At 35.2% G+C, this 25,941-nt stretch overlaps 1 protein-coding gene across 3 annotated transcripts in view; it reads left to right on the top strand.

The window, feature by feature from the left end:
- Nucleotides 1-25,941, top strand: part of Cv-c (RhoGTPase activating protein) — a 230,120-nt gene that overhangs the window by 23,887 nt on the left and 180,292 nt on the right. For all 3 annotated transcript variants that reach the window (XM_072897445.1, XM_072897443.1, XM_072897444.1), the window contains exon 2: nucleotides 2,570-2,786. In XM_072897445.1, coding sequence (XP_072753546.1) covers nucleotides 2,616-2,786 — 171 coding nt within the window. In that variant the 5' untranslated portion in view covers nucleotides 2,570-2,615. The remainder of the gene's footprint in view (nucleotides 1-2,569; nucleotides 2,787-25,941) is intronic.

Here is a 25,941-nt window from a genome sequence, read left to right as displayed (position 1 = left end):
GTTTTCAGTGTGTTTATGCATTTTTTCAAGAGTTTTAATCATTAGCGCTATAAAATATTGTTTAAATTATGAAATAAAAAGAAATAAAAAAATGGAAACGTTAATAAAATCATTTTTTTTTTTTGTATTTTAAGATTTCAATATTTACAATATTTAAGCTATTATGTTTGATTACCAGCAATTTATTTTTATCATTGTTAAATGACATTGTACGATTATATTGGTTAATATACTGGTTGGGAAACTTCTTGGGAAATAATTTCGTCAACGAGTTAACTTCATGCGGAAGTTAAGCGCGGCCATTATCCGGCGTGAACCGTACTTAACATGCAACGAGCATCATCGTTCACCTGTGAAATCACCTGACGTATTGGCCGCCGGCAGTTGGCCGCGATTAGACATCCGGTGATTTTCTAATGTTACGTGTGCGGGTAGGCGACTCGCGTTTGCATGTATGACTTCATTGTTGGCGAGTTCAGTGATTGTAACGGCAGTCGTATTGTATTCTTCAAGCGGATCCTGATGTGATCGATTCGTAATCCCGCGATCGTGTGTAGATCTGCATCGAGATACACGACTTATAGTTAGCTACAAATGTATCGAATAAAATACGATCGACAGATTTAATTACACCGATATGATTCATTTAATGTCCGTTGCATAACTTGTGTCAATCGAACAGCGTCTAAAGGTGCTCTGTTATTTTCCTTCTAAGCTTCCTTATTTCTAAGCAATTCTACCAGACATAGAGAGAGAATGGTTAACTCTGAACGTTTTTATCGCGATAGATATTCTATTTAAAGAGACACGTGTATAACTGCAAATAGTTTTGCAACTTGCTATAAAAATTTATGAAAGAGTTTCGCGAGATAAGATAAATTATATTTTTTACATTATATTGTCGACAATGCTATCTCGAAATTAATAAATCGCAGAATCTCTTAGCCATGATGTAATGGATAGTCGTAATTTTTTTTTTTTCAACGATCGTAAAACTTCAACGTAACAGATTATAAGTGAGAATCAGTTTTGCAATAATTATAGAAAATTCAAGTTATGAAACTTCATTAGTAGATAACATCGCGCTATCTTTCAGCCAAGATTTTTTTTCGCAGATGAATAGATATGCGCTAAGATAAAGTCATATATGATAAGTCGAAAGTGAATACAAAATGTAATGTTAATTATTATAGCGAGACCGCCGGAGCGTAAAACACGCTCGTATTTTAGTTTTGCTATCGCGTTTGTCTCCATGTCGTAGCGTACGCGACTTCTGTGCAGAAATATCAATCCGTCGCCGCCATATTTCCGCAGCCACACAGCTGTGCGAAATGGAAGAAATTATTTTACCCGACTGCATTTTATGCTCTTTATGTCATCATTCATTGAAAGCGCCAGCTCTCTCGCCTACTTTAAATCGACAACATTTACAGCGCTGGTTTTACACACTAATTTTGTGATTTATAGAAAGTTGACGAAACATGTGTTCGATTTGTAAAGTCATTTACATTAAGTTATTTCTGCATATATAATTTTTTTTATTATATGAATTAGGATTTCTTATTTAAAATTTATTTATGTAATATTAATAAATAATATAATATTATAATAATATAGTAATATAATATTATTAAACAATATTATTATTTATTTATATAATTATTTTGCTTAAAGTAATATTTACATATTATTTAATTTAATAATATTAATTATTCAAATATTATTTAAGAAATATTATTAAAATTAATATTATTTAATATCGATTCCAGTAGATGGTCCTGTTCTATCATGATTTATCAGAAATTTATTATTTATTAATTTCTTATATATGTTTACAAGTTGACGACTGATAATGTCACACAGTAGTACCAATAAAATACAAGTATTAGGATCAACTCGCTTGTTAGACATTTCAATATTTACGCGTTGCGGAAAATGTTTTTTGTCTGATAAGGAACGATCGTGTCCACGGATTACGTATGATGCAATCTCGAGTTTATTAAATACAAAGTAGAGCCCTGATTTCAGATTAGCCTATCTTAGGTGCGGTTAATCCGCACGAAATATAATTAACTCCAGTGACTAACGCTAGTGCGGCCGCTAAACTTAGCCAAATGCAATCATAACAGCGCAGGTGGTCATTTTACCCTTTTCAAGTGTTTGACAAGCTTCGAGATTGTATGGACCACGCGACGCGACGCGATGCGGCGGCGGCGGCGGCGGCGGCCGCAGTGACTCACGCCGGGAGCTAATTATAATTCCTTTGCCACAGAACACACTCTCCTTTTACCTCTTTTCACCCTTTTCACGCTCTCAATTAAGCACCGTTTTCGGTATACATTAAAATTATTGTATTGTTTTTATTCGTCGGTTATTAATAGTTTATAATTGAAACGATGTTTATCATTTTAGGATGCAAACTTTTATAGTATCGAATTAATCGATCCACATGATAAATTGGTCTCGATTTTTATTTTGAAGTAAAATTTTATTTTATACTTTTATAAATAAATATGTTGCTATTTTAATTATTTTATTACATTAATTTATGTTGTTTATCATGTTGCAGGTGCACAAGAAAATGCACGTAAGATCATCGAGGTGACCGTGAAAGCATGGAGACCATGCAGGAAGGTGGTGGTCGTCTGCAAAATGGCTCGACTGTCGAGAGAATGTCGAATCGATTAAAGTTCGTGGAAAGTGATGAAAATGGCAAGGTGACGTGCGAGAGAAGAACGGAAATGGATCCGTACAGAGAATTGGAGCTGTATCTCGCCAAGGTTAAGGTAAGTCCATAATTCATATATTTTTAACTCTCGTTTAATCGGCAGTGATTATAAAATTTGAAGATATTATGGAATTTGAGGAAATCGCGGAATTTTGCAATTATATTCAGCTTTTGTAAAAAAAAGCTACACAAAAGAAAATAAATTATAAATATTTTGTATAGTATGTTAAAAAAAGTTTGATCTTTAAATAAATGAAATATAATTTAATTTATATTATTTAGACATCAATAAAGATATTAGCCGAGAAATTCCAATTTCTCTCGTTACAGTAATTTCACATTCAATAGATAAATACTATAAGAGATAAATAATATGTTTCTATATCGTTTCTTTGTGGAATTTTTCTGTCCGATACTCTTGTTTTATAATTAAATTTGCCGATAAATTACATCATGTGAGCGTTAAAGAGTTAATCGTACTCGAAATCTCTCGCTGCCTGTCGGTATGATTAATCATTGCGTGCATATATATCACTCGCGTATTCAAAAGTCCCACCCATATTCTTCTACCTTTATTCCGTATACGATTAGCTTGCTTGTTTCACAATATTTCGCTATTAAAAGCATGTTTCTACGGATCGTGAAAGGTTTCGACATAATCACGTTTGTACGAGCAGACTTTTGAATGAATAAGACGAAGATCAGCGCCGAGATTTAAGAAGGTTGAGTGAAAAATTGACGCCCACTTTCTCTTTACGATAATCGATTCTGATTCCAAGGAACCAAGTCGGTTCCTCGACATCTTAGGCCCGAAACGGAAGATTCGAGCGGTGAAAGGGATCGTGAGGTTCGCCCATAATATTTCTCATTATCGAGCAGATCATCATAAGAACGGAGGATTTCTCTCGCCTGACGGGTAGACCGAGCGTGATGATTCCGTTCTGATCGATTTCTCGTCTTCCTCAATAAAACAAGTCGTTTGATTCGATTTAAATCACACGTGCTTTGCTTAACGTACACGCGACATAAAAAACTGTCTCTTGAAATCTCTCGCGAGCCCTCGCGATGGATCACTCGCTCCTTTAGTACGCCATAACTACGTTCACTTAGCAGGATCGTAAAATCGATCGATGTTTTATCGATCGTTTCGTTGATCGTCAATGGCGAAGCATGGCGCGACAAATTAGACGCGACGTCGACGATCGCGAAATCACGAGACAAGTCGTAACTCGTTTTTCGCTTCGTTGCTTGTTTTTCAATGTTCTCTTCCTGATCCCGATGTTTATACATCTGTTTCAGAGATTTTACCTAACTAAACGACTCCAATAGCACCCGCGAGTGCGAACCGGTTCTTGTTTGCGAATTCGCGTAAGGTGCGTTTGACTACAGGTGTCACCATTACGTTCCCTCATATGCAACTGGTTTAAATATTCATTAATTATAGTGGATATACTTGAAAAATTAGTTTAGCGTCAGAAAATATGTATAAATATTGCCAATATATTTTAATAATATTAATTTTACAATATATGCACAAATAATATAACATTCTTCTTATCATACAACATTTAATATAACATTTATTAATTTATTAATTTATTAATATTTATCATTTTTATATAATACTTATTATATAAAATAGATTCAACCTCGATATATTAATTTAATAAATCAAATAAATCTTAGCGCGATTTAACTCGACTCATAACGTTGGAAATTCACGAAAAATGCGTTCGATACTTTTGCATTTCCGTATACGTATCGTGGAATTCGATTATCAGTTGTTACCGTAAGATTTTGCTTTTGTCGTTCGCTTACAACGTGTTTGCTCATTTTAATCGGGCGTGCATGCGTGCATGCGTGCGTCGCGTCGCGTCGCGTCGCGTCGCGTCGCGTCGCGTCGCGTCGGTTCCGCATCGTCCTTCAGCGCATCGTGAGTGCATCGGTGCATGTCGATGCAGCGCAAACAAATAAGAAGAATCCTGCGGCGAGGGGAGCGAGGGAGGAGATGATGGCTCATCGTTAAAACTAGTTGGCGCGGAAGTCGTTCTCCTCTCGGCCTCCTACTATTTCTCAGATATTGCCTGCGAGTGTTGCTACTGGTCGGCACCTTAACGTGGTCTTTACGAGAAACTTATAGCCCCGATGCAATCGGGACCCAATATCGTTTCCAGATGAAGGATCGACCACTTATCGGCTAACGAGTGATTTGAACTTCAAGGCTGCCATAGATTCATCTGCATATCGTTTTCCCCTTTAAGAAACAGACTATCGTAACCGATAGTAACGAAGTCATAAATGTCATCGGTCAATCCATTTACCTGTATTCGATATTAAATCATACTTCAATCTAGTTTTCGAGCTTTAATTATTGAACTTCTAGTTTAATAATTAAGCCTTCACATGATTTAATGTATAGCGTTATAATTGTATACAATTACTATAAAATTTTCTCACGCATTTGTTAACATAAACGTTCCACAAACGTTTATATACAGTTATATAATATTTTGATTTATTTACTAAATATGTAATATTATTTTTATTTATTATGAAATTAGATTTATATTATTTTTAATTATGTACAAAAAATAATGATTCAATTAATAGCATATTTTTTTGTGTTGCACGGTTGAGTAGTTTCACGTTTTTTCTTGCTCTTTCAAGCGAGGGAGCTCGACACTCAACATTCTCCCAAGCCGAAGGGCAGATGATACAAACGGATCTTTCTCCGCTTTTTTCGCACTTCCCTTTTGTTCGCTCGATTCTTTTGTCGTTGTTTTTCTCGACCATGTGAACTGAAAGGCGTTTATTAACTAAACGAATAGAAAAGAAGTCGCACGTCACCCTTGTCCGATTCCGCTTGCGATCCTTGACCTCTGCAATGGGTGCTCCGTCTACTTTCGGAGCTTCGAGGAGTCTGGATCGCTTTAATACGCTCGAACATTAACGAAAGAATGTAGACTATGATCCTATTGAAAGTTAAATTCAGAGGAACTACTTGAGTAATAATAAATGATTCTCTATCAATACTCGATTCTCACTCGCAACTGTTTCTCAACTGAATCGACATCAGTATCATTACCTTATCACAACAAACGACAAATCCTATGCAAATAATAATTGCAGTTATCAATATGATACAGTACAATAATAAATAATAGTTAATAGACAAATAATAGTTTTATAGTTAATAAATAACAGTTTAACAGATAACGCTTCTGGTTTTACTAGAATCATATCAGTTACATTAGTAGTCGTTAGGATGTTAAATTGTCATTATTAGGCTTATCTGGCTCTCTAATAATTGCGATTCAAATCGAAGATTTGTAAAGAAAGCAGGCGTAAAGTATCGTTGGTCATTGACAGCTTACCATTTATTGAATTAAGCTTTTAGCTTTTCAAGGTTTAGGTTAAACAGGATCTGGTCTCTTTCTCTCTCTCTCTCTCTCTCTCTCTCTCTCTCTCTTTTTCTCAAATCCTCTTTCGCACGACGGAACGATTGATTCAATCTTAACATATCTGGTCGTCAGTGGCGACCAGACTGATCGGGAAAACTTGTTTTGCGTCTCGAGTCCGTAAATGTGCGCCAAATTTAGCGTCGCGGTCCGTGTTTATGGCTATACCAGCGTGCGAGTCTTTAGATCTTAGTTTTTTCCGTATATTCATGTTTTTCCACAGAAAATCCCCGTAATCATAAAATACGCGCATATCTTTTCGTTTATTAATTGATTGAATGATGATATAAAATGATATGTTTCAATAAAATTATTTGTTGTTTAACTAATATCAAAGACTTTTGTGAAAATAATTGACAAGTTTTTTTTTTCTAAGATCGATCAAAATCCAAAAGTGCGAGAATGAAAAAAACACAATTAAAGATAATTTTTTAAACATAATTGTTTGTTGAATGTTGCATCTTTAATATCAAAATATAAAATAATATAAAAATTATAATTAAATCTACGAAATATAATTTTTACATTCACCGCTGTAGGAATTTTAAAATAGAAATGACCAACGTTTCTTCGTCATACAATGAAACAAGCCTTTCATGATGTCATCAAAGATATAAAAATTACTGTAAAAAATTATTATAAAGACTATTTTAAATTAATTTTGTATTTATACGATGAATATAAAGCTAAGATTGAATATTTTACTTTTTAATTATTACAGTCATTTTTGTTGGTATTTTATTAACGTTGACATACATATATGTGTCAGAATTTATGGATCTTTATTTTTTTATTATGACATGAGAGATGAGTGTCATATATAAAATCTCGCAGGATCTCACGTATAACAAAGAAAGAATAAGATCAAACTCATTTTCTTTTTGTCCTCAGAATCACTTTCATTCATATATCGTTAGAACGTTCAATCAGACACATTCTTTCGATGATATTTACATACATTGTAATGACGGGAACCTAAAATAGATACGAATAATATTCAATGTTTGAATCGATCGATATAAAAATCAAATGTAAATTTCATATATCGACGCCTACGCGCATTTCTAAAGTACGAGATTGTATTTTGATAGGGTTTCGGTGGATCATGAGATGCATTTTCGACGACCCATTGACAGGGAATTGCGTTTGTAAAAGTAGCTTGCTGCTTTAGGACATACATATATTCCCCTCAACCGCAAACATTTTCTCGCGTTATATAGTCGTTAAGTAATAATCACGTATCTAACTATTTTACAAATTACATATACATATAATTTTGATTAAAATTATTTTAAGGAAATATCGACAAATACACCGATATTTTAGAATAAATTAGGAGTAGTAGTTTTAATTAAGTTTCTCGCAGTTTGTAATTTAATGAGCTGTCAGACCACACATTGAACAGCTATAATAAAGCTTTCTGCTGTGAAAAATTGATTTCCGTCCGTGGCGACGCTATCAATTCGCGCTTGACCTCGCGAGGTTGGTTTGTTCGCAGAGGGCGGCGGTTATAACCGCTTAAAACGGCAGTTTAATGCAAATACACATGTGCCAGGGAGCACACGTTTGGTACACCGATGCCCACGGCCTGCCTGAGGTTGCGGATAATAATCAGAACGGAACGTAGCGACCTCAAGCCGTAAACGCAAGCGCCCCGACCGGCAGCATTTCTATCTGCATAACTATCTCCCGATCTCGAACGTAACACGTACAGGCTCTCGCGAGGCGACGCGTCCGAACGCGGAATAAATTCGTGACCGCGACGAACGTTTGCGCGAGGCTGATTGAAGTTTCAAACTGCGCGCGTACGCGGCTGCAGACTCCGAAATTATCTTCCTCAACTTTGCTATATTTTTCACAGTTATTATAAATTGTAAAAATGTAAGGATTTAAAATATAATAGGTTTTTACTCGATATTAATCGTTTTTAATTTTCTGATAATTCTATAATATATATTTTATATTTAATATTTTATTTAAAAAAAAAAACAGCCACAAAATACATTTATTTATAAAGAAACATTGCGTCGTTTTTCTCTAAATATTAATAATTATAACATGTGCAACATTTAATAATTAAATTGATTTTACTATACTATATATAAAAAATATAGTATAGTAAAAAATAAATATATATATATATATATATATATATATATATTTTTAAAGAATTTAATGAAAGTTTTCAAACTTCCGATATTAATAAAATCTGTAAGTTAACGAGAATTTTGTGCGGGAAGAACGATAAAGATATCTCCGATGTATCTCCAAAATTCGCCATGGATTAATACCGCGAACGTGTTTTCTAAAAGAGTTTCTTCTCGAAAATCGTAGCCGGAGATTATATGCAGCAATAAATTCGCAAATAGGTTACGCTTTGCATACGAAATTGTGTATTCGCGAGGACGGGCAGACACGTCGCGGATGCGAGGAGCTTATTCGTATTAAATTACCGGTGAAGAACACGCGCGTGTACCTATATCCCGGCGATTCGCGCGCGAGAATATATGCTGAAATCAGCGGTTGTGCCGATATTTGAGTCAGTCACAAAATCTCTTTCTCTCTCTCGTTTTTTTCGTCTTAAAAACACAGATGACTGTTAATGCTACGAATAAATTTGCACCTACGCGTATCTTGTATTTTTTATACATTTCGACCAATCTCTGGTTTCTCCGGATCTTCTTGATATCTTGATATAAATCAATTTACTTATCGTTGCTTTTATTAAAAATTGAAAATTTTTATCGAATGTGACATTATCTTTTAGCTCGCAGATATATTCATTCAAATTTACGATCGTGTTTTCCACTTCGTGCTACTTGTTAGTTATCTAACGGGCTGATTGCTTGATTGTTAGATTAAACGCTAGCTCCGGGAATTTCAGCCACGATAAATCTTTTAATTGAAATAAAAATGAAATAAATCGTTCCCGGAATTTGTTGAAGGTAGTCTGCGCGGCGACTCTTGGAAAAATATATGATTTTACGTAAACGGCACACGAAGCCGGTTTATTTCACCTTAACGTGAGTTTCGACGAAGACCGAAGGCCTCGCACCTTCGCGCGTTTACGAGAGATTGATGGGAGATCCATATAAATTTTCGAGGAAGCTCTGGCGGATAAGCTTCATGGATAAAGGACTGGCACTTCCCACGGCCAATCGCGCCGGGCCTCCTGCACTTGATGCACCGCGTATCGACGCATCACCGCATAAATCGTGCGTCAGAGTGAATCGCGATAAAATCTCTGGATGCAAAATGGGTATAAACTTTCTCGGGGCTCAGAACGCCGCGTCTGTCCGCGACGACAGGGAAACAGAGTGGGCAGGGAACGCTGGAATACGAAATAACATCCGGCTGAAGACTATCTCGGGGGCTTCCCGATCGTCAGGGGGGCCCTGGAATTCTCTCTGGTAACGCTCCGGGCCTTCGATCTCTCGAAGACCCCTTTTCCGCGTTTCGTCTGCCATTCTGTGGCGTAAAAATGGTCGCAGTGTATGCTATTGTATTTTTTATGTTTATTAATTATGTCGATTATACACGCCTGACATACATACCATCTTCCGGAAATTATAATATCCATTATTAAATATTATTGCTGTATAGAGAATTTTTGCAAATTTTATCATAATAATTTATTCAATATTTTAAGACGATTGAAAAATATACTTTAAAGAAAATTACATTTTTTTATATAAATCTTTATACAAAGAATATTTTAAAGTAATATTTTATTTAATAATTTAATAATTCAATAATTAATTATTGTATTACGTTAATTGTAGCATATCTAAAATTTATAATGCATACTTTAAAAATGAAATCGGCAGAAATAATTAATTGACGCAATAAATAAAGTAAATGCAATAGAGTAAAACTGACTAAAATCTATTGCAAATTAATTATAAAATTGTCTTGGATCTTGTTTTCTAAATTCTACGAGAGAATGTAACTATGTAACAAATTAAGAACGTTCACACCTGTGCCCGATAGAGATCTTGATAGTGTGACGTTATTTGCATGCGAACTTGGATGTTATGTTGGAATCTCAAGGCTGGTCGTCCTTTCCCTTTCCGAAGATTGCAATCTCCGTGCACGCGCTGCGTCGATCGCGAGAAAAGCTTTGCGAATGATTTAACTTGGCACGCGGTAAATCGAGCGAAATATTTTTCCTCTGAACGATGTCCAGCTGACTCACTCGACGAACTTGAATCGGCCGATTAATTACAAGAATGATGCACGTATTACTCGCGGCGCGAATGATGTCACGTGCTGCAAGGTACTCAAGGAAGCGAGAGTCCAATTACAAAAGTCCAAACGAGGATAATAACAAAGAAAATTGGAATAGCTTTAATTGCGATTAAAGAAGAGTAGAAACATTTTATGTGCAAATTATATTTTTATCTAGTATATCCTTCGTAAAGCGTCTCGTATTATATGTAAGATACTTTAAGGTGCACCGATCATAAATTTTATCAATAATTGATTTTAATTATCAAATTAATGATCAAATTAAAAACTACTTAGTAATAATTGGATTCAAGCGTATATTGGAATGTTGAAGAAAATTCAGACATGGTTTTCTTAATAATGTTGCGAATTTTAATCCGACCATACAGATAGGCGAATAGTACGCATTAGTACACAGCATGACGTCCACAATATCGAATCGTTGGAAATTTCGAAAAGGCTCTTTATGCAAAAATCTTTTAATTAAGATAACGAACAGAATCGAGAAACTTGTTAGGTCAGAATTGATTTTTTCATAGATGTCGTAATAGGTACGTAATTACTAATTATCATATGATCTAATTCAGATCCTATTGCTCTCGAAAGTAAACACGACCCTGCGCACTTACGTGTTGTCTTGGGAAAAGCGGCCGCCTGATAACTTCGTGGGAACGACACGAGTGAAACCGCATGTATACGTGCATCGATTACGCGATTAACTCTACAATATTACGATTTTCGTCGGGTATAATAAATGGGAAAAAGGTAATTTGAATATTTCCATTAAGATTATTTTCTACAAATGTGACCGAAACTGCAACTGTGATTAATCATATTAATGATGCGCGCGGTTTGACTCATTAAACCAATGTAAACAATCGATACATTTATCAGAGCAATATAAACAATTGATATCTTCGATAAAACATAGATAGAATATAACACAAATTTATCTTCTTTATTATTATTAATGACTAATGACTGAGTAAATATTGATTAAAATGCAATATATGCGTGTATATATATATATATATATATGCTAATATCACGATTAGCAGATTCTGTTTCATTTTTTGTTTCTTTTCAATTTTATAAGAAATGTGGAATTCTTTCTCGTGTCGATGGCGCGCGCGCGGCGATTATTCTCTCGAATTCCTCAATGACTTCTTTGTGCTAGCCTTGGTTACTTTCACTTTTCATCTCCCGGCCATGTGACCAGGTACTGTCACATTCCCTGCAAAATGCACACACACGTGAGCGCGAGCGCGAGCGCGCGTGCACGCGCAGCTGCACTCCCTCGCTTCCGCGCTCCGATCGCATGTTGCGCGCACGTGGGGGACAAGATATGCGCGTGTGTGGGTGGAAGTGTAGGACTGCCGCACATCCGGTTGGGCGTGTCGGATGGGTGCTCGAAAAACGGTTACGTTTCGTACCTCGTTAACGCGAATCGGATGCAGTTCCTGCCGCAGGACTATGTAGAATGCGACTACCTTCCGCTAACATTCAATGCAACTTCATTAGTTGGCTCATTGAAAATGTCCAACGTTTCCGACTTGGAAAATATAAAGAAAGCGTGTTAGCGTAAATTGAATTAGATTAGTTGGATTAAATTTATTTATTTGAAAAACGTCATAAATATAATGAATTATATCTCATCTTATATAGAAAAATGATAAACAGTAGATAAATAAAAATGGATAAACAAAAATAAATAAATAAATAATAAATAAATGAATAAAAATAAATAAATAAGAAAAATTATTTGAAGATGTGTGCACTTGGAAAATGCAACTTTTCAAATGTCGCACTTTAAAGGATTCCGTAATCGAAAAGTGAAACTCTTCGCTTCTGCTCCAATTTAATGACGCAGATGACTCCGTTCTCTTCGAACCAAGTCCGCTCTTGAGAAGGTTAATAACCAGGCGGGGTCATCGGGTCACATAAATGTTTTTTCTTCCGCCGGCGGGCCTGCGCGTCGCTCCTCGCGTATTATCAATTTGCAATGCTGATAAGATGGAAATGCCCGAGCGGATTTGTAAGTCGAGTCGCGACGTAATCGGCTTCGACTGCCGCGAACGATGAAAGCGATCCGGTCTCTGCTGACGAATGACCGATTGCGAGCCTTTTTTTTACGATTTGTTGCGATCGCTATACATTTACTATACCACTTTGTTGCATGTTGTATCAATGACATTTTGTCAAATAATTTTTCTCGCGCAATATCGATTTAGTTGTAGATTCAGCAACAATTTTCATAAATATATCCACTCTTGTTGACATAGATGATGCAATAATAACGAATAAACAAATACGAGAAATGTCAATGAACTTGTAATGTTGATAAGACGTGTAATGTGTGAATTGCCGAGCAAAGTTGCTTGATAAACAAATATGCACAACAGCTATTTCCTTCTTAGACCTAATTTTGCTTTGTTCGATTTGGTTCGGCTTGTTGTGTTTCGTATGAGATGACATTCAAGACCTTTGTAGCCGGCATTTTTTTATTTTTACAAGAATATTTTCTTTCTTTCTCTCTCTCTCTATATATATATATATATAATTTAATTGAAATAAAATTATTTTTATTTTTCTATGAATAATCCAATTTTAAATTAGTGTCAATAACTACGCAGCTGTTTATTACGTATACATAAAATTTGCATAAGTAGGTAACGTGTGTAAGAAAGGGATACCTAAATACAAAAGTATATTTATATAACTCCGAATCTCTCTCTTTTTTAAAGTTCTTTGTCGGTATTCTTTGTTAATAAACGCACGCTCTTATACGTTCTGCTAAATAAATTCGCGAAATCAACGGCAGTTTGTAGAACTGGCGTGTCGATCCTAGCTAGCTTTCCGCACGGGATATTCTAGATATCGTGGTCGCTTTTTCTCAGTGTGAACGACCTCATGAGCCAGTGCCGTCGAAATTAATTTGCTTTGCCTCTCTCCCCCTTTCCCTCTCTCTTTACCAACCCTTCGCCTCTTCTCTTTTTTTCTAGCCAGCTGCGACGCGAGCCGTTCGCAACTGCGGTGGCAGGCAGATGCGAGCCAACGTGTGGTTAACTTGGAATTACATCCATTTAGCGGCGTCCCCCCGCATTTTGTGGCCGCTTTGTACCGTCAATTTGTTGCCGACGCGACGCAATCGACCGGACGCGCCGCCGATTCCGACGGTTAATTTGTTTGCGCGTTGTGCTTGTCACCGCGAGCGGAGAGGAGACGAGTTTGCGAGCAGTAGGTGGTAACTGATAACCAGCTCCCCATCGCCCGCTTCATTGCGCACTAACGTTTTCTGGCGTTCCAAAAAATTTCATGCTTCGTACTACATAGAATGTTAATTGTTTTTTTTTTTTTTTTTTTTTTTTCAATCGTTATTTTATCGGTCATTTTGAGACCGATTTTTAATTATTATTTTAATCATTATTTTATTGCTAATTTTGAGATTGATTTTTTTTCAGCAAAAATATCATGATAGTCAATAGCCCTTCAATATCTAGTAATTCCTTCAAATAACTTTTTTTTTTTAGAATTTTATTATAAAGTTTAGCTTCTCGGAAAAATTTTTTATCAAAGAAAGATGAATTTCTAAAGTAACTGAACATTTCTCTTTAGAATTAATTAATTTCTTAAAAATTTTTAAATTAAAAAACTTTTTAAAATTTCATTATATATTTTGCTCAATGTATTTTTATTTACAAGCAAGTATTTGGAAGTAGAGTCATTTCCGCATTTTTCGCGAATATAGGAATGTAAATTGATGCGTAGGAATATCGATAGATATTGAAGGAGATATTGAGAGGGGAGGGGAACAAGAAGCGGTGTACACAACGATCGGGCAAGTAACATGGATTAGCTTTACGCTGAGGAAACGTAACGTAACGGTATGAAATGAGAGGCTGGCGTGGCTATAGCGATGACATAACATCTCGTCGGCATCGCCACCTTATAATCGCCTGCGTGTTTAAGCTGCTCTCACAGCGTCTTTGTGAAACACACAGTGGAAAGAAATATCATACGGTTAATATATAAACATCGTGCAAATTTATAGATATTTTTTGTTCGTATAAAAATATTTATAATCTTTCCTGAGTGACACACAGGAATGTTTCATCCGATTAAGTAAAACGAAAATAATTCTCAGCTTGCAATAAGCGACACGAAATATTTTCGTACTTTGTATTCAGTCGACAATGGAATGCGTAATGCGATGATAATTCTCGTCGAAGATGAGGAATTACGTCAATGCTCGAACGTGTTTGCATAACGATAAAAGACTTCTCGTATCTTTTTTTCTAAACTCAAATTGTAGTCATTCTCAACAGACACACTCTTGCGTGATTTTATTACCAAAAATCTCGTAGATATTTAGAATAGATTTTTTTTTCGCCTATTCAACCGTATTTCATGTAATCTGTGGCGTAAAATCTACTCGAATAATCCTCTGTATCGAGGCACGACGTTATTGTCAATTAAAGGATGCGTTACTAAAACTGCATAATAATTAATTCGAAATATCTAATATTATCTTAGGTAATCAACACCGAGTGCGCGCTGATACATCCTAGAGAAGGAAATTGCAATGGGGCACGTTTGTGCTTCGCGTCACGTGTATCGAGTTTCCAACGATCCAACGATAATCGAGGTGTATCCATTTACGTGATTTAACCGATCGTGTGTTTGCTCGCTAAGTGGCATCACTTGCCAAGATTCTGTCGTGTATTACCGCAATAAATTTTAGCGACTGCTGGCCGTTTGTTCGTGTATTATTTCGGTGCTACATATATTTTTCTTTTATCAATTTATTCGTCACAAAATTTTTGAGAATCTTTCATTTTTATACAATTTTGAAGTTTCTCTCGAAAAAGGATTGTTTCAAAATAATAATAAAAATTTTAACATAATAAAATTTTAATATTTAAATATACGTATTAAATATAATTTATAATTTATTATAATCAAAATTTTATTAATAAAAATAACATATTAATATAACATATTTTATTTCTATATATTAATATTATTTTTAATAATATATATATATATATATATAAAAGTTGAATATAATAAAATTTATATAAGTTTTAATATCGCATTTAAAAGGGAGAAGAGATAAAGAAGGAGACGCTGATGCGTTACAATGTCACGTTGCTGTTGATTATCGCGGTCGCAATTTTTTCGCAGATAACACGGAGCCAAGAATCACACGCTGCCCACCTGTTTGTGTCTATCGAAATCCCACTGGTCTACTTCGGCATCGTATATTGCACGCGTGCGTGGTCGATATATACAATACGCATCTGTAACGCATAGTCGCAATCGTGTGTTGCAGCAGCGTACGATTGCGCTATCGCCGAGCACACAGTGCCTTTATCGCTTGGTTCAACGGTTAAATAATGACGCCCGTGTGCTTCGCGATTTATGGCGAATCAAACAAAAGTTGCATAAAAGAAGAGAGGCGGTATATTTATACACAGCGTGAACAAGGGGAGTTCTGCGCGATGATTATTCGCAATAGCTGCATATTTCGAATCTGCTGACACAATTGTTTTTACATTATCGTTACTTTAATATGTGTATATATATATATATATATATATATATATTTATTAAAAAATTTACATTTTTTTAAATAAAAAAATTCAGTAATATTAAATTTTTGTATAAAAATGTAAATTTTTATAAGTTAGAAGTTAAATTAAGTTTTTTAGATATTCTTAAATTCTAGATATTAATGGTTGTATATATTTATATATGTTAATGTCAAATTTTTTGATATTTTTACCTATAGTTAATTATGTATTGAATGTTAAAATGAAACGTTGGATTGTCAGTTTTAAATTATATCTCGTAGCCGATAAACACACATATACACACATATACACACACACACACACACACACAAATCGCGCGTAACTTTTGCGAATCAGTCCGAGGAGTCGTGAGTGTCAGCATATTTTATTAAGATGTAGCCCGGGTTTTAAAGTCACGCTTTAATATTGTTACTTAAGTCGGGTGCGTGTCGGGAAGTCACGTCGGTGTTTTTGTTACGATGTTAATCGGGCTGTAACGCTTCATAAGTGACGCAACCAACCTTCATTTGCGCGATCATGCGGTCAGTACTCTCTTCGTGTGTCAGGTTAATGGGCGAAAAAGCGGAACCGCCGGCATCCTCGCACAAGTCGATCGTATTTTCGTTTCATTAAAATGCACATCTTCCTTGATACCGCCGAATATTATTTATCAAGGCTCTCTGACATTCACATATCTCGAGGGATCAAGCCGTCTGCTAATTATTTCATAAAAAGGTTTGCCGCAACGCGCGGATCAACCAAAAGAAAACGAGAATTGTAGTTCGTTAATTAATAATGTGATAATGTGAAACCCGCTTAATAATTGACGTACGATATGTCTCAGTTCGATACAAGAAAGTGTTGTCTTCTATCTTTCTCTCTCTCTCTTTCTCTCTCTCTCTCTCTCTCTCTCTCTCTCTCTCTCTCTCTTGACAAAAATGTGACGCAGACACGCGTGAACTTTGGAGCGGTTCGATAAGATGATGCTTCGCGTTCTCGTGTTGGACACGTTTCTCTCGGCATCACGGCAGATAGAGCACTCGAGCAGATTTACTCTCACGAGGCGGAAAATAATTAGGTACGGACCGTCGATAAACGTTTGAAAGGTGGTAGACTCTCCTCATCAAAAAGTGCTTAAATTTCAATTCTATCGAGGATCTATCTGACAATTTTTGAACAGCAATTTTCTTATGTATTAGTGATAAGAAATTGTTATTCATTTATAAAAGTATTATTGTCCTATTTACTTTGAGCTTTTAAATATAACGTTTCTTATCGGGGAAAAAAAATTTACAATCTCTGATTAATCTGTTTTATGTTTTCGTAAAACAACTTTATTTATTTATTTCAATTCTTGAATACAAGATTAATGGCATTTTTTATTTTTAATTATTTTTTACGTTAACACGGTATGACTGTAATATTCACGTAACGATCAAGCCGAAAAATGATGCAGAAAAGACACTATGCTCCGCGCTTGTGAAGCCCGCGCAAGTAGGGGTAATCTCGCAAGACTATGCGGTTTAATGCAAGGATTATATAGTGGCGTTTCTCATTAAAAGCGACCGGGAATGTCTCCGGGCATCCTCGTAACTCGTAAGTTGTCCGTAACTTTCCTTCCTTGTTCCGCGATAAATAACTCCTCGCTTCGGTCGCGCCTCCGCCATGTGCCCAAGAGCGTGGCCTCTGATACTGAAAGCGAAAGAGAAAGAAACAAAAGCTCGGGGAGAAATGCAGTGCGCCGCTAGAAAATAAAAGAAATGATTAAGGATAGAGATATCGGGGCGGGGGGAAGGGGGAAGGGGGAAGAAAGGAATGCGGAGGACCACAGGGGATGCTGAAGATGAGAGTGAGAGTAAACGGATCGAGATAGATGCAACGGAGAAGGAGATAGCGGAAAAAGTAGTCGAGTAGAATTGAGAAATAAATTAAAGATCGTGGATAGGAAGGAAATGAGTTTATCCCGTGTCATCCTATCATCTTGTAGAAAAGAAAAGGAAAATGAATGAAGAAAAAGAAATTGAATAAACGACGAGGAAAATAGATAGGGAAGGAGAGGCAGGATATATATCGAGGATGTGTCATTATTTTATCATGCCTTTGCTGTGTACGAGGCGAAGCGGAAGAGTAGAGGTCGCGAACAAGAGGTAGGAAAAGGAACGAAAAGGCTGAGTCGACACAAACACACACACACACACGTACACGTACGCATGCACATACACACGCATCGCACACGTGATATCACTCTATCACCGTCGCCTTCCTCGCGGGGTAACCAGGCAAGGCGATGTGATCGGATTATGGCTCGCGGACACGCTTAACGCCCGATGAAAATTTATGCCGGTACCGCGTCGTATCGTTACGGTATTTGCAAATAATTATGCGGGTCACTCTTGAGATTATATAAACGGGACGCTCTCTCGTTCCCGCTTTTGCGGGCTTGTTCTCCGTGGCGTTGCCGAGAGAAAGAGAGAGAGAGAGAGAGAGAGAGAGAGAGAAGTCTCTCTTCGTGAATGATAGTGTTAAATTCTAGTTAGACCGTACATGGCTCGTGGAGGAAAAAATGTTAGCAATTCATATGTTTTCCAGGATATCGCGTCAATTCCCTGAATATATTAGGGATTAAACGGGTTTTCTATTTCTATAAAACATACATATAGTATGTATAGGGAATAATTTATGATTTATACATATTCTCCTCTGATTTATATACATTTTTAATGCAGATTTGCAGTTATATATCAATTAAGATTGAAGGGAATCCAATTTACAATTATAAATAATAAATTATATTTACAATAAAATTAATATAAATGACAACATATCCAGACATTTTGTACTGATAACAACTTTTACAATACATAGTAAATGAAGCAATATTTACGTTGATTCGGACAAAGTTATTAATTAAATACAAATCTTATAAATACATCCCAAGTATTATTTGAAAAAAAAAAACAAATTTAATAAGTGAGATATTCTAATGAGAAATATGTGACTTTTTAAAATATGCTGAAAAAACTGCAGAGAATCTAATTTATAATTATGTGAATAATTAATTATATTCACAATAAATTACATTGACAATAAAATTCACTTAATGTAAGTAAAAAATATCAGACATTTTTTATAATATATCGTAGAAAAAAAACAATATTTATATTGATTTTTAGAGAGAATAATCAATTAAATACAAATATAAATACATTTCAAGCATTGTTTGAAAAAGGATCGAGAAGTTAATCAGTAATAATAAGAAATATATACATTTTTTTAAACAAATTCTTATCACGATTGAGGAGACTTTTACGAGTCGGATCTTGCGTATAAATCACGCGTACTTTCGCCAGAGAAATTCGTCGAGAATCTTTGATGCGTTATATGTTGAGTCACCGGTACGTTATGCTGCGAATAATGTGTCGCAATGCATCAGCGTGCAACAAGTTATCGTCGAACGAGCGGTATTTCTGCGAGAGGTAATTACTCGCGGACCTATGCATCGTTACCGCCGGGATAGCAATTAGCTCCACGCGCATGAGCGATTTCTAATTGGTAGTTCATTAAGCGCAATAGACCATTATTATTTCTCTTTCTATATTTTATATCAAAATCGCGATACGCGACCAGTTTATTTCTGGTTGATACCGGTGGAACGGATAATTGCTTATTAATTGGCCAAATAAAATGTCTGCGCTCTGACTCGTTTTTGCTAACAATAATCTTTTTTAATAATATTAATAATATGTATAATATTAATTCAGAATAACTTTTAATTAAATTTTGATCGATGGAATCCCGATTATTACAACCAAGTTGCGATCGACAGCTGCCACAATTAAGGATCGTCGTAATTAGAAATGCTGATTGCACGGCTCGAATGTGACTTTCAATTCGCGTCAATGGTGATCAGAGATTCGTAATTAACGATTACCGTTAAGTCACCGGTCCGATAAACGGAAGAAGATGCGATTGACCACGAACGATCGAGAATTGGCCACGACACACCGGATGATTGGGATGTAAAGGATGCGCCGGGTTAACGAATAGCGGCCCTTCAGCACTAAAAAGGATGACCCGCGAACGACCGTGTATCTTGGAAAATAATTCTTGCGTATCTCTCGTAAGTCTTGGGGTACGAAAATAATTGTCGATGAACGTCGCAATATTTCCCACGATCTATGCGGTTACGGTGTCTAATAAAATTATATCGTGACGCAATATCGTGCGTGCGATGCGTAATAGCTTGTACGAGGATAATATTGCTCTTTTAGTAGTGCCTTTATTGCCTATTACGTTAAATTTATAGTACATTCCTCATTTTAAAGCTTCAACTCTGCGCTGCTGTAAAGTAGCTTAAAATTAAAGAGATACTCTCTATATAAATCATGATAAAAAACATTTATTTATTAAAAATATTCTCCTTTCTATTTTATGTTTCTCTTTAAAATTGGAGAGCTTGAAATGTAACAATGTGTGCTGAAGTCACTCTCCGATTTGTATTCAGATTAACTTAATTTTACTTTTTGAATATTTTTTAAATTATAATATACCAGACATTCGAATTAAATAAATAAATATAATAATACATATATAAAAAATATATAATAAATCATAATAAATATATAAATAAATAAATTATAATCAGACATTTAGTGTTTGACAAAAACGTTCAATCAAATATGAGGAACTGCTACAGCTGATTCGTTTACCGCAGACTCATCTTCATTTAATGAATTCCTTTCTGCCTCGAAGCTCTGTTGCCCGTCATTATGAATGATTCTATCTGGACGCGAGAGCGTTTCAATCGGTGGCGACGCGATTCAAAAGTGCATTTCGCATTTATATGCGCATCATAATTGTTAGTAGCGTAGGAATGCGATCCGGCGGGGGTGGAGAGGAACGAGAAAGAGATCGATTCACGATCGCTGTTACATCCGCACACGCGCGTATCGATTGATCGGCCGCGATCAATCGACCGATCGGCGATGAGTAGCCGTTATAACCGAGTTTCAATCGGTCAATTTGCGGCACGTTACCGTATTACGAAACAGCGAGGGGATGGGGAAGGACAGAAATGGGAGGGACACCGTTGCTCTTTTAAGATAGTCTCTCTCGCTCTCGCACGGGAGCCGCAAATCGATGCGCCCGCGGCCGTAACTCACTCATCGTCGATCTCCGTAATCGCGGATCGGGCATAGCCATTAGAATTATCGATAAGTATCGATGCTTCTTCGCCGCGAGTGGTAGCCGGCTCCCGCGAGTGCGCAGCGGAAAACGCACGGTCGCAACAGAAGGAAATGACGGACGCGATACCCACTGATTCACACACCTAACCATGCCGATTCACCGGCTGGTTCCGTTCTGATTGCAGCCAATTTGAGCGGTGTGGCTAATTAACTTTCCGAGCGCTCGGTTCACTCTTAGATATCTCTATCGATTCGATAAAATTGCCACTCGTCGGAGGAGAAAAACGCTTCGTACAAATTACAGAAACACGTAAATTACAGAATACCTTAATGCTTCCTACAAATTGACACTTGCGGATGTATAACGAATTTTGGATAATATATTTTTCTCGTGTATTGTATCGAAAAGATGAGTGTCAATATGTAACATCTTATTGTTACCTTTATACAAAAAGATATTTTTGCTTTAATTAATAAATCATATTAATTACTATAGTTTAAAAAAATAAAATCAATATAATAATAATCGTCTTTTTTAATTCAAATTAATATATGAAATTTTTAAAACAAAAGATATAAACGTTGCTAAATTTGATATTAATTTTTAGTTTAACAAGAAAAATGTAATAGAAACATGTTAAAAAATCTTTTACCAATATTAATCTGGTTCGCATTTACTATTCAACATTTTCTTAACAAAAAGCTAATTTACTTGCTATATTGATTCCTAATTTATGGATTTGATTTTGGATAAAGTTTAAATTAGAAAATACTTTCTTAATTGAATATAAATAAAAAAAAATTTCTCTTTATTTTACCATTTTTAACAAACTAATCTATTGCAACTAGTTGGGTAACGTTTTGAAATATATGTTAGCCTCATAATTCCTCGGGGCCGACGTTTTCCCGTCGACGAAGATTCGTGGGAAGCCGCTACTTACATCGATAGAGGCGTTCATAATCGGATCAACGATAAAGCAGCTTTAGAGAAGCCGACATGTACAACGCATTTGCGTGTGCATGCCCGCGCTTTATCGCGTCCTGAAAACGTTCTGAAAAGAGGATGGAACATACATATTTTCAAGGGAACGTATTACGTAACTAAATACGCAATTATGTAGATAAACGGGTACACGTCGCTACTCACAAATTACGCGTCTGCCTATCTGCGCGGATTCCATTGCTTTTTACGCTCGATAATTATTGCGGATAACGGTGCGTCGTTCAAAGCATCATTTGCGTATGTCGGCGAAGCAATGCAGATGTCTATGACAATGCACAACCGGTACGGATGAAAGACAGAGATGCGCGGCACATCTCAAGTTGCATTTTCTCGTGAAGTCGATGTAACAACTTACAGTCAAATGAAGATAAGGAAGCAGAGATATAAATTAGAATTTTTCACTTCAATAAAAATACATCAATATTCCTTTTTCTCTTTTATACAACTTTTTTGCTTTTCCAAAAATAAAATGTCAAATTTTATTGTGGCGAAAATGTTATACATATATAATCTACTAAAATTATCAGGTTCAATTAAAAAGCTATTCATCGACTCTCAAGTCTATTACGATTTAATTGAGAAATTGATAAACATTTTCAACAATGTTTCTGCTATGTAAAAATATTCTCTAAGTTTGAAAAGTGATGTTTGTACCTGAAAGTACGATGATTCATCGATTCGTTTAGCAAATTTGTACAAAAGCATATGTATGTTTGAAATAGATAATCGTTAGCAGACTCGATCTTTGTAAAGCCTATAATTACATCTATTAACATAATGCTGATTGTTTTGGTCGTCCTTTATTTGCGCTTCGTACTCGTATTATATTCTCTGTAAGGAAGGTGCAATGAGATACGTATCGATTACTCACTTTGAATGGTGTAGATATATACGTAATTATAGCTACTTTTTTATTGAAAAAAATATCGCTTTGCGATGCAAACCACGTTCTATTTTGTTCTCTCTTGTTATCTTATTTACTGTAGCAATTGTAACAACTGTAATAAGAATTAATTAAAGGATGTACGAGTCATTGAAAAGAAAGTTTAATTGCCTTAAGTTAAAGTAGAGGAAGAAAGAAAAAGTCCACTCGTCGTGTTTCTTACTTTATTATTTGTAATGCTATTCAATAATATTCTGTGTTATTTCATTATGATTCTTACTATCAGGTTACAATTTTTATGATATTACATATAAAATCTCAATTAAATCGTAATTAGATTATGTCGAATTAATTATATTCAATTAAATTATAAGGTGAAAAGCATGCTCATAATTATATCTTTAATTTAATATCTAGTTTATACAATCTCTTAATTTAACTTTCCTACATAACTGATTGAATTACATATTATATATTATTTTATTTGTTACTAATTAATTAATTCAAAGTATTTGATTTCACGCTCCTCTGGATTATATAAGAATCGAGCGCGGTTTCTCGTTTCCCACAACGGCAAGCATTGTTCACGTTGACGTGATTTATCCCATGGGCCGCTCGCGAAAAACAGCGGTCTGCAGAGAGAAATGGTTTTTCAAAACGTCCCGAGGATCGCCAGAGCAATCGTGGCAGGCAGTCACGCTCGGGAAACGCTTTGCACGTCACGGGCCCACGTGGGGCCCATACCGCGCCGCGGCACAGCTAATTACTATCTAATTGCGCGCATTACTGAATACAACGGGTTGCGACCGCGACGACGCCTGGTATAAATGAGCTCTGACGGGATATAAATTCAGGGTTAAATACTACATACAAAACATAGTAAAGCCCCGTTTTACGAGCACCCGACAAGATCTTCGGCGTATATACGTTTCGTGTACAGGGCCGCATCCCGCTCTATGGGAAACTATGCGTAATGCGCGAGACACGTGTTTAGAATAATGCAGTTTTGAATAATATAAAATTTTTATAATCTAATATTATAATACAAAATATCAAAAAGAATGTACCTTCTAATTTCTACATTTTATTGTATTTAATCACATGTGCACTTAAAGTTTCTTAAATTTTTTTTTAATATTAGAGATATTTAACACATTTTCTTTCTAATTTATTTTTTCACTTACCATCCGATATTAAAATTTCTCTATGCATAAATATTTATAAATATCTTTTACCAAAATATGAAAACAATTTTCTGCCCATATTATGAAATTTATTTCTTGTTAATTAAATAACTGTTACGATCTCGTAAACCCTCCTTAATATTTTTTTCATTATTTCATATGCCCTTGAGGCACGGTTATTAATTCAACCTTGTTACATGCGTTACGCATCGTTTGTACATATACGTGCACGCTGACGTGTGTGTTTCGCGCACACGATTGAATATCGCACGTGGAGGGTATCTATGTGAATATTTCAGTTCTGCATATAAATGGTTGTGAATACATTGTAATTTAATTAAAATCTTATATACACGCGAACTGCGCAACATAATGTAATTTTACAAGATTAACAGTACGATACTAGTGCAAGAGTAACTGTTTAACGCTCTCATTCTAGTTTTCTTGACAAAAACATTACATAAATTCACAATTAATAAAAGTAGAATAAGAAAGTAAATTAATATGTAATTTTATAATAATTATTTGAAATTGCATACATTTCTTGTTTAATTACATCATATTAATATTACAAATACTATTTTTGTGTTGGATTCTACCATTTAATAATATTATTGGACCGAAGGTGATTGTTTTTTCAAAAGTAAAAATTATATTTTTCTCAGAGAAAAGAATTTTAAATAAAATAGAATATGAATATTACATTATTTTCAAGCTGCTTGTTGAAGAAATTAATATCTGTGATTGGTTACAAATATTAACAAGCTTTCACAACAATGATTATTCACACTCTTACGGTAGACTTGAGTAATTGCGTAGCTGTTGGTCGTGGTAGTCGAGAAAACGTGGAATCAGTAATTGACACGAAGTCTTGTGGCGCAAAAAATTCCCGGAGTTGCCTGATATCTTGCTTCGCTTTGATCTTTTTTTTCGGCTGACCGTTGCTCGGTGACTTGTAATCCACGCTTAATAAGCGGCACTTTTCAACGTAATTGGTCATACGTTTCAGTGTCAGTCATTGAGTTGAACAATGTTGGCATTAATAAGAAATTTTTATCCGAACAGTTGATACGAATTTATTTCGGGACACTAATCGAACAAAATATGAATTTTTTATTTGAAAGCATCGACAAAATCGAAATATAAGTTTGCAATTTTTGATAACATTTTATCTATAAAGATAAACATTACTGAAGAATTGTCTGATAAATATTACTTATAATTTTCTTATGAATACATTTATCAGTTCATTGTTGACTGTTGATTGCAATCTGCATTTTCTATTTTCGTCTTTCGTTTATATCTCACAATTTCATTTTTCTTTGAAATAAAAGTCCAGAGATAGAGATCGTAAATCGTGATTCCATATATTGCTACCAATAGTTTTTCATATTACGTCATCGACTATTATGTTTATTTTCAAAATTGATTATTTTATTAAATTGTTTTGTATTCTATTTAGGAAATTTAATAAAAAATCAACACTTTTTTAGATTAATGATTTTTACTGCTTTTCTCTTTTTTCTTTATTTATAATAATATATATTTTTTAAAAATTAGATAAGATTTTATTATTTTCTCCTTCTCTCCCCCCCTCCTCTCCCTCTTTTTATGGATATTAATATTTCTTGTGGCTAACGAAAATATGCATTAATATCGTCTGCAGATTTCTCTGAAAGAACGATATGCAGGAATTTCT

The sequence above is a fragment of the Anoplolepis gracilipes genome, chromosome 8 (assembly GCF_047496725.1).
Source record: "Anoplolepis gracilipes chromosome 8, ASM4749672v1, whole genome shotgun sequence".
Taxonomy (NCBI): Eukaryota; Metazoa; Arthropoda; class Insecta; order Hymenoptera; family Formicidae; genus Anoplolepis; species Anoplolepis gracilipes.
Note: the sequence above shows the minus strand (reverse complement) of the source record. Positions and strands in the feature narration are given on the sequence as shown.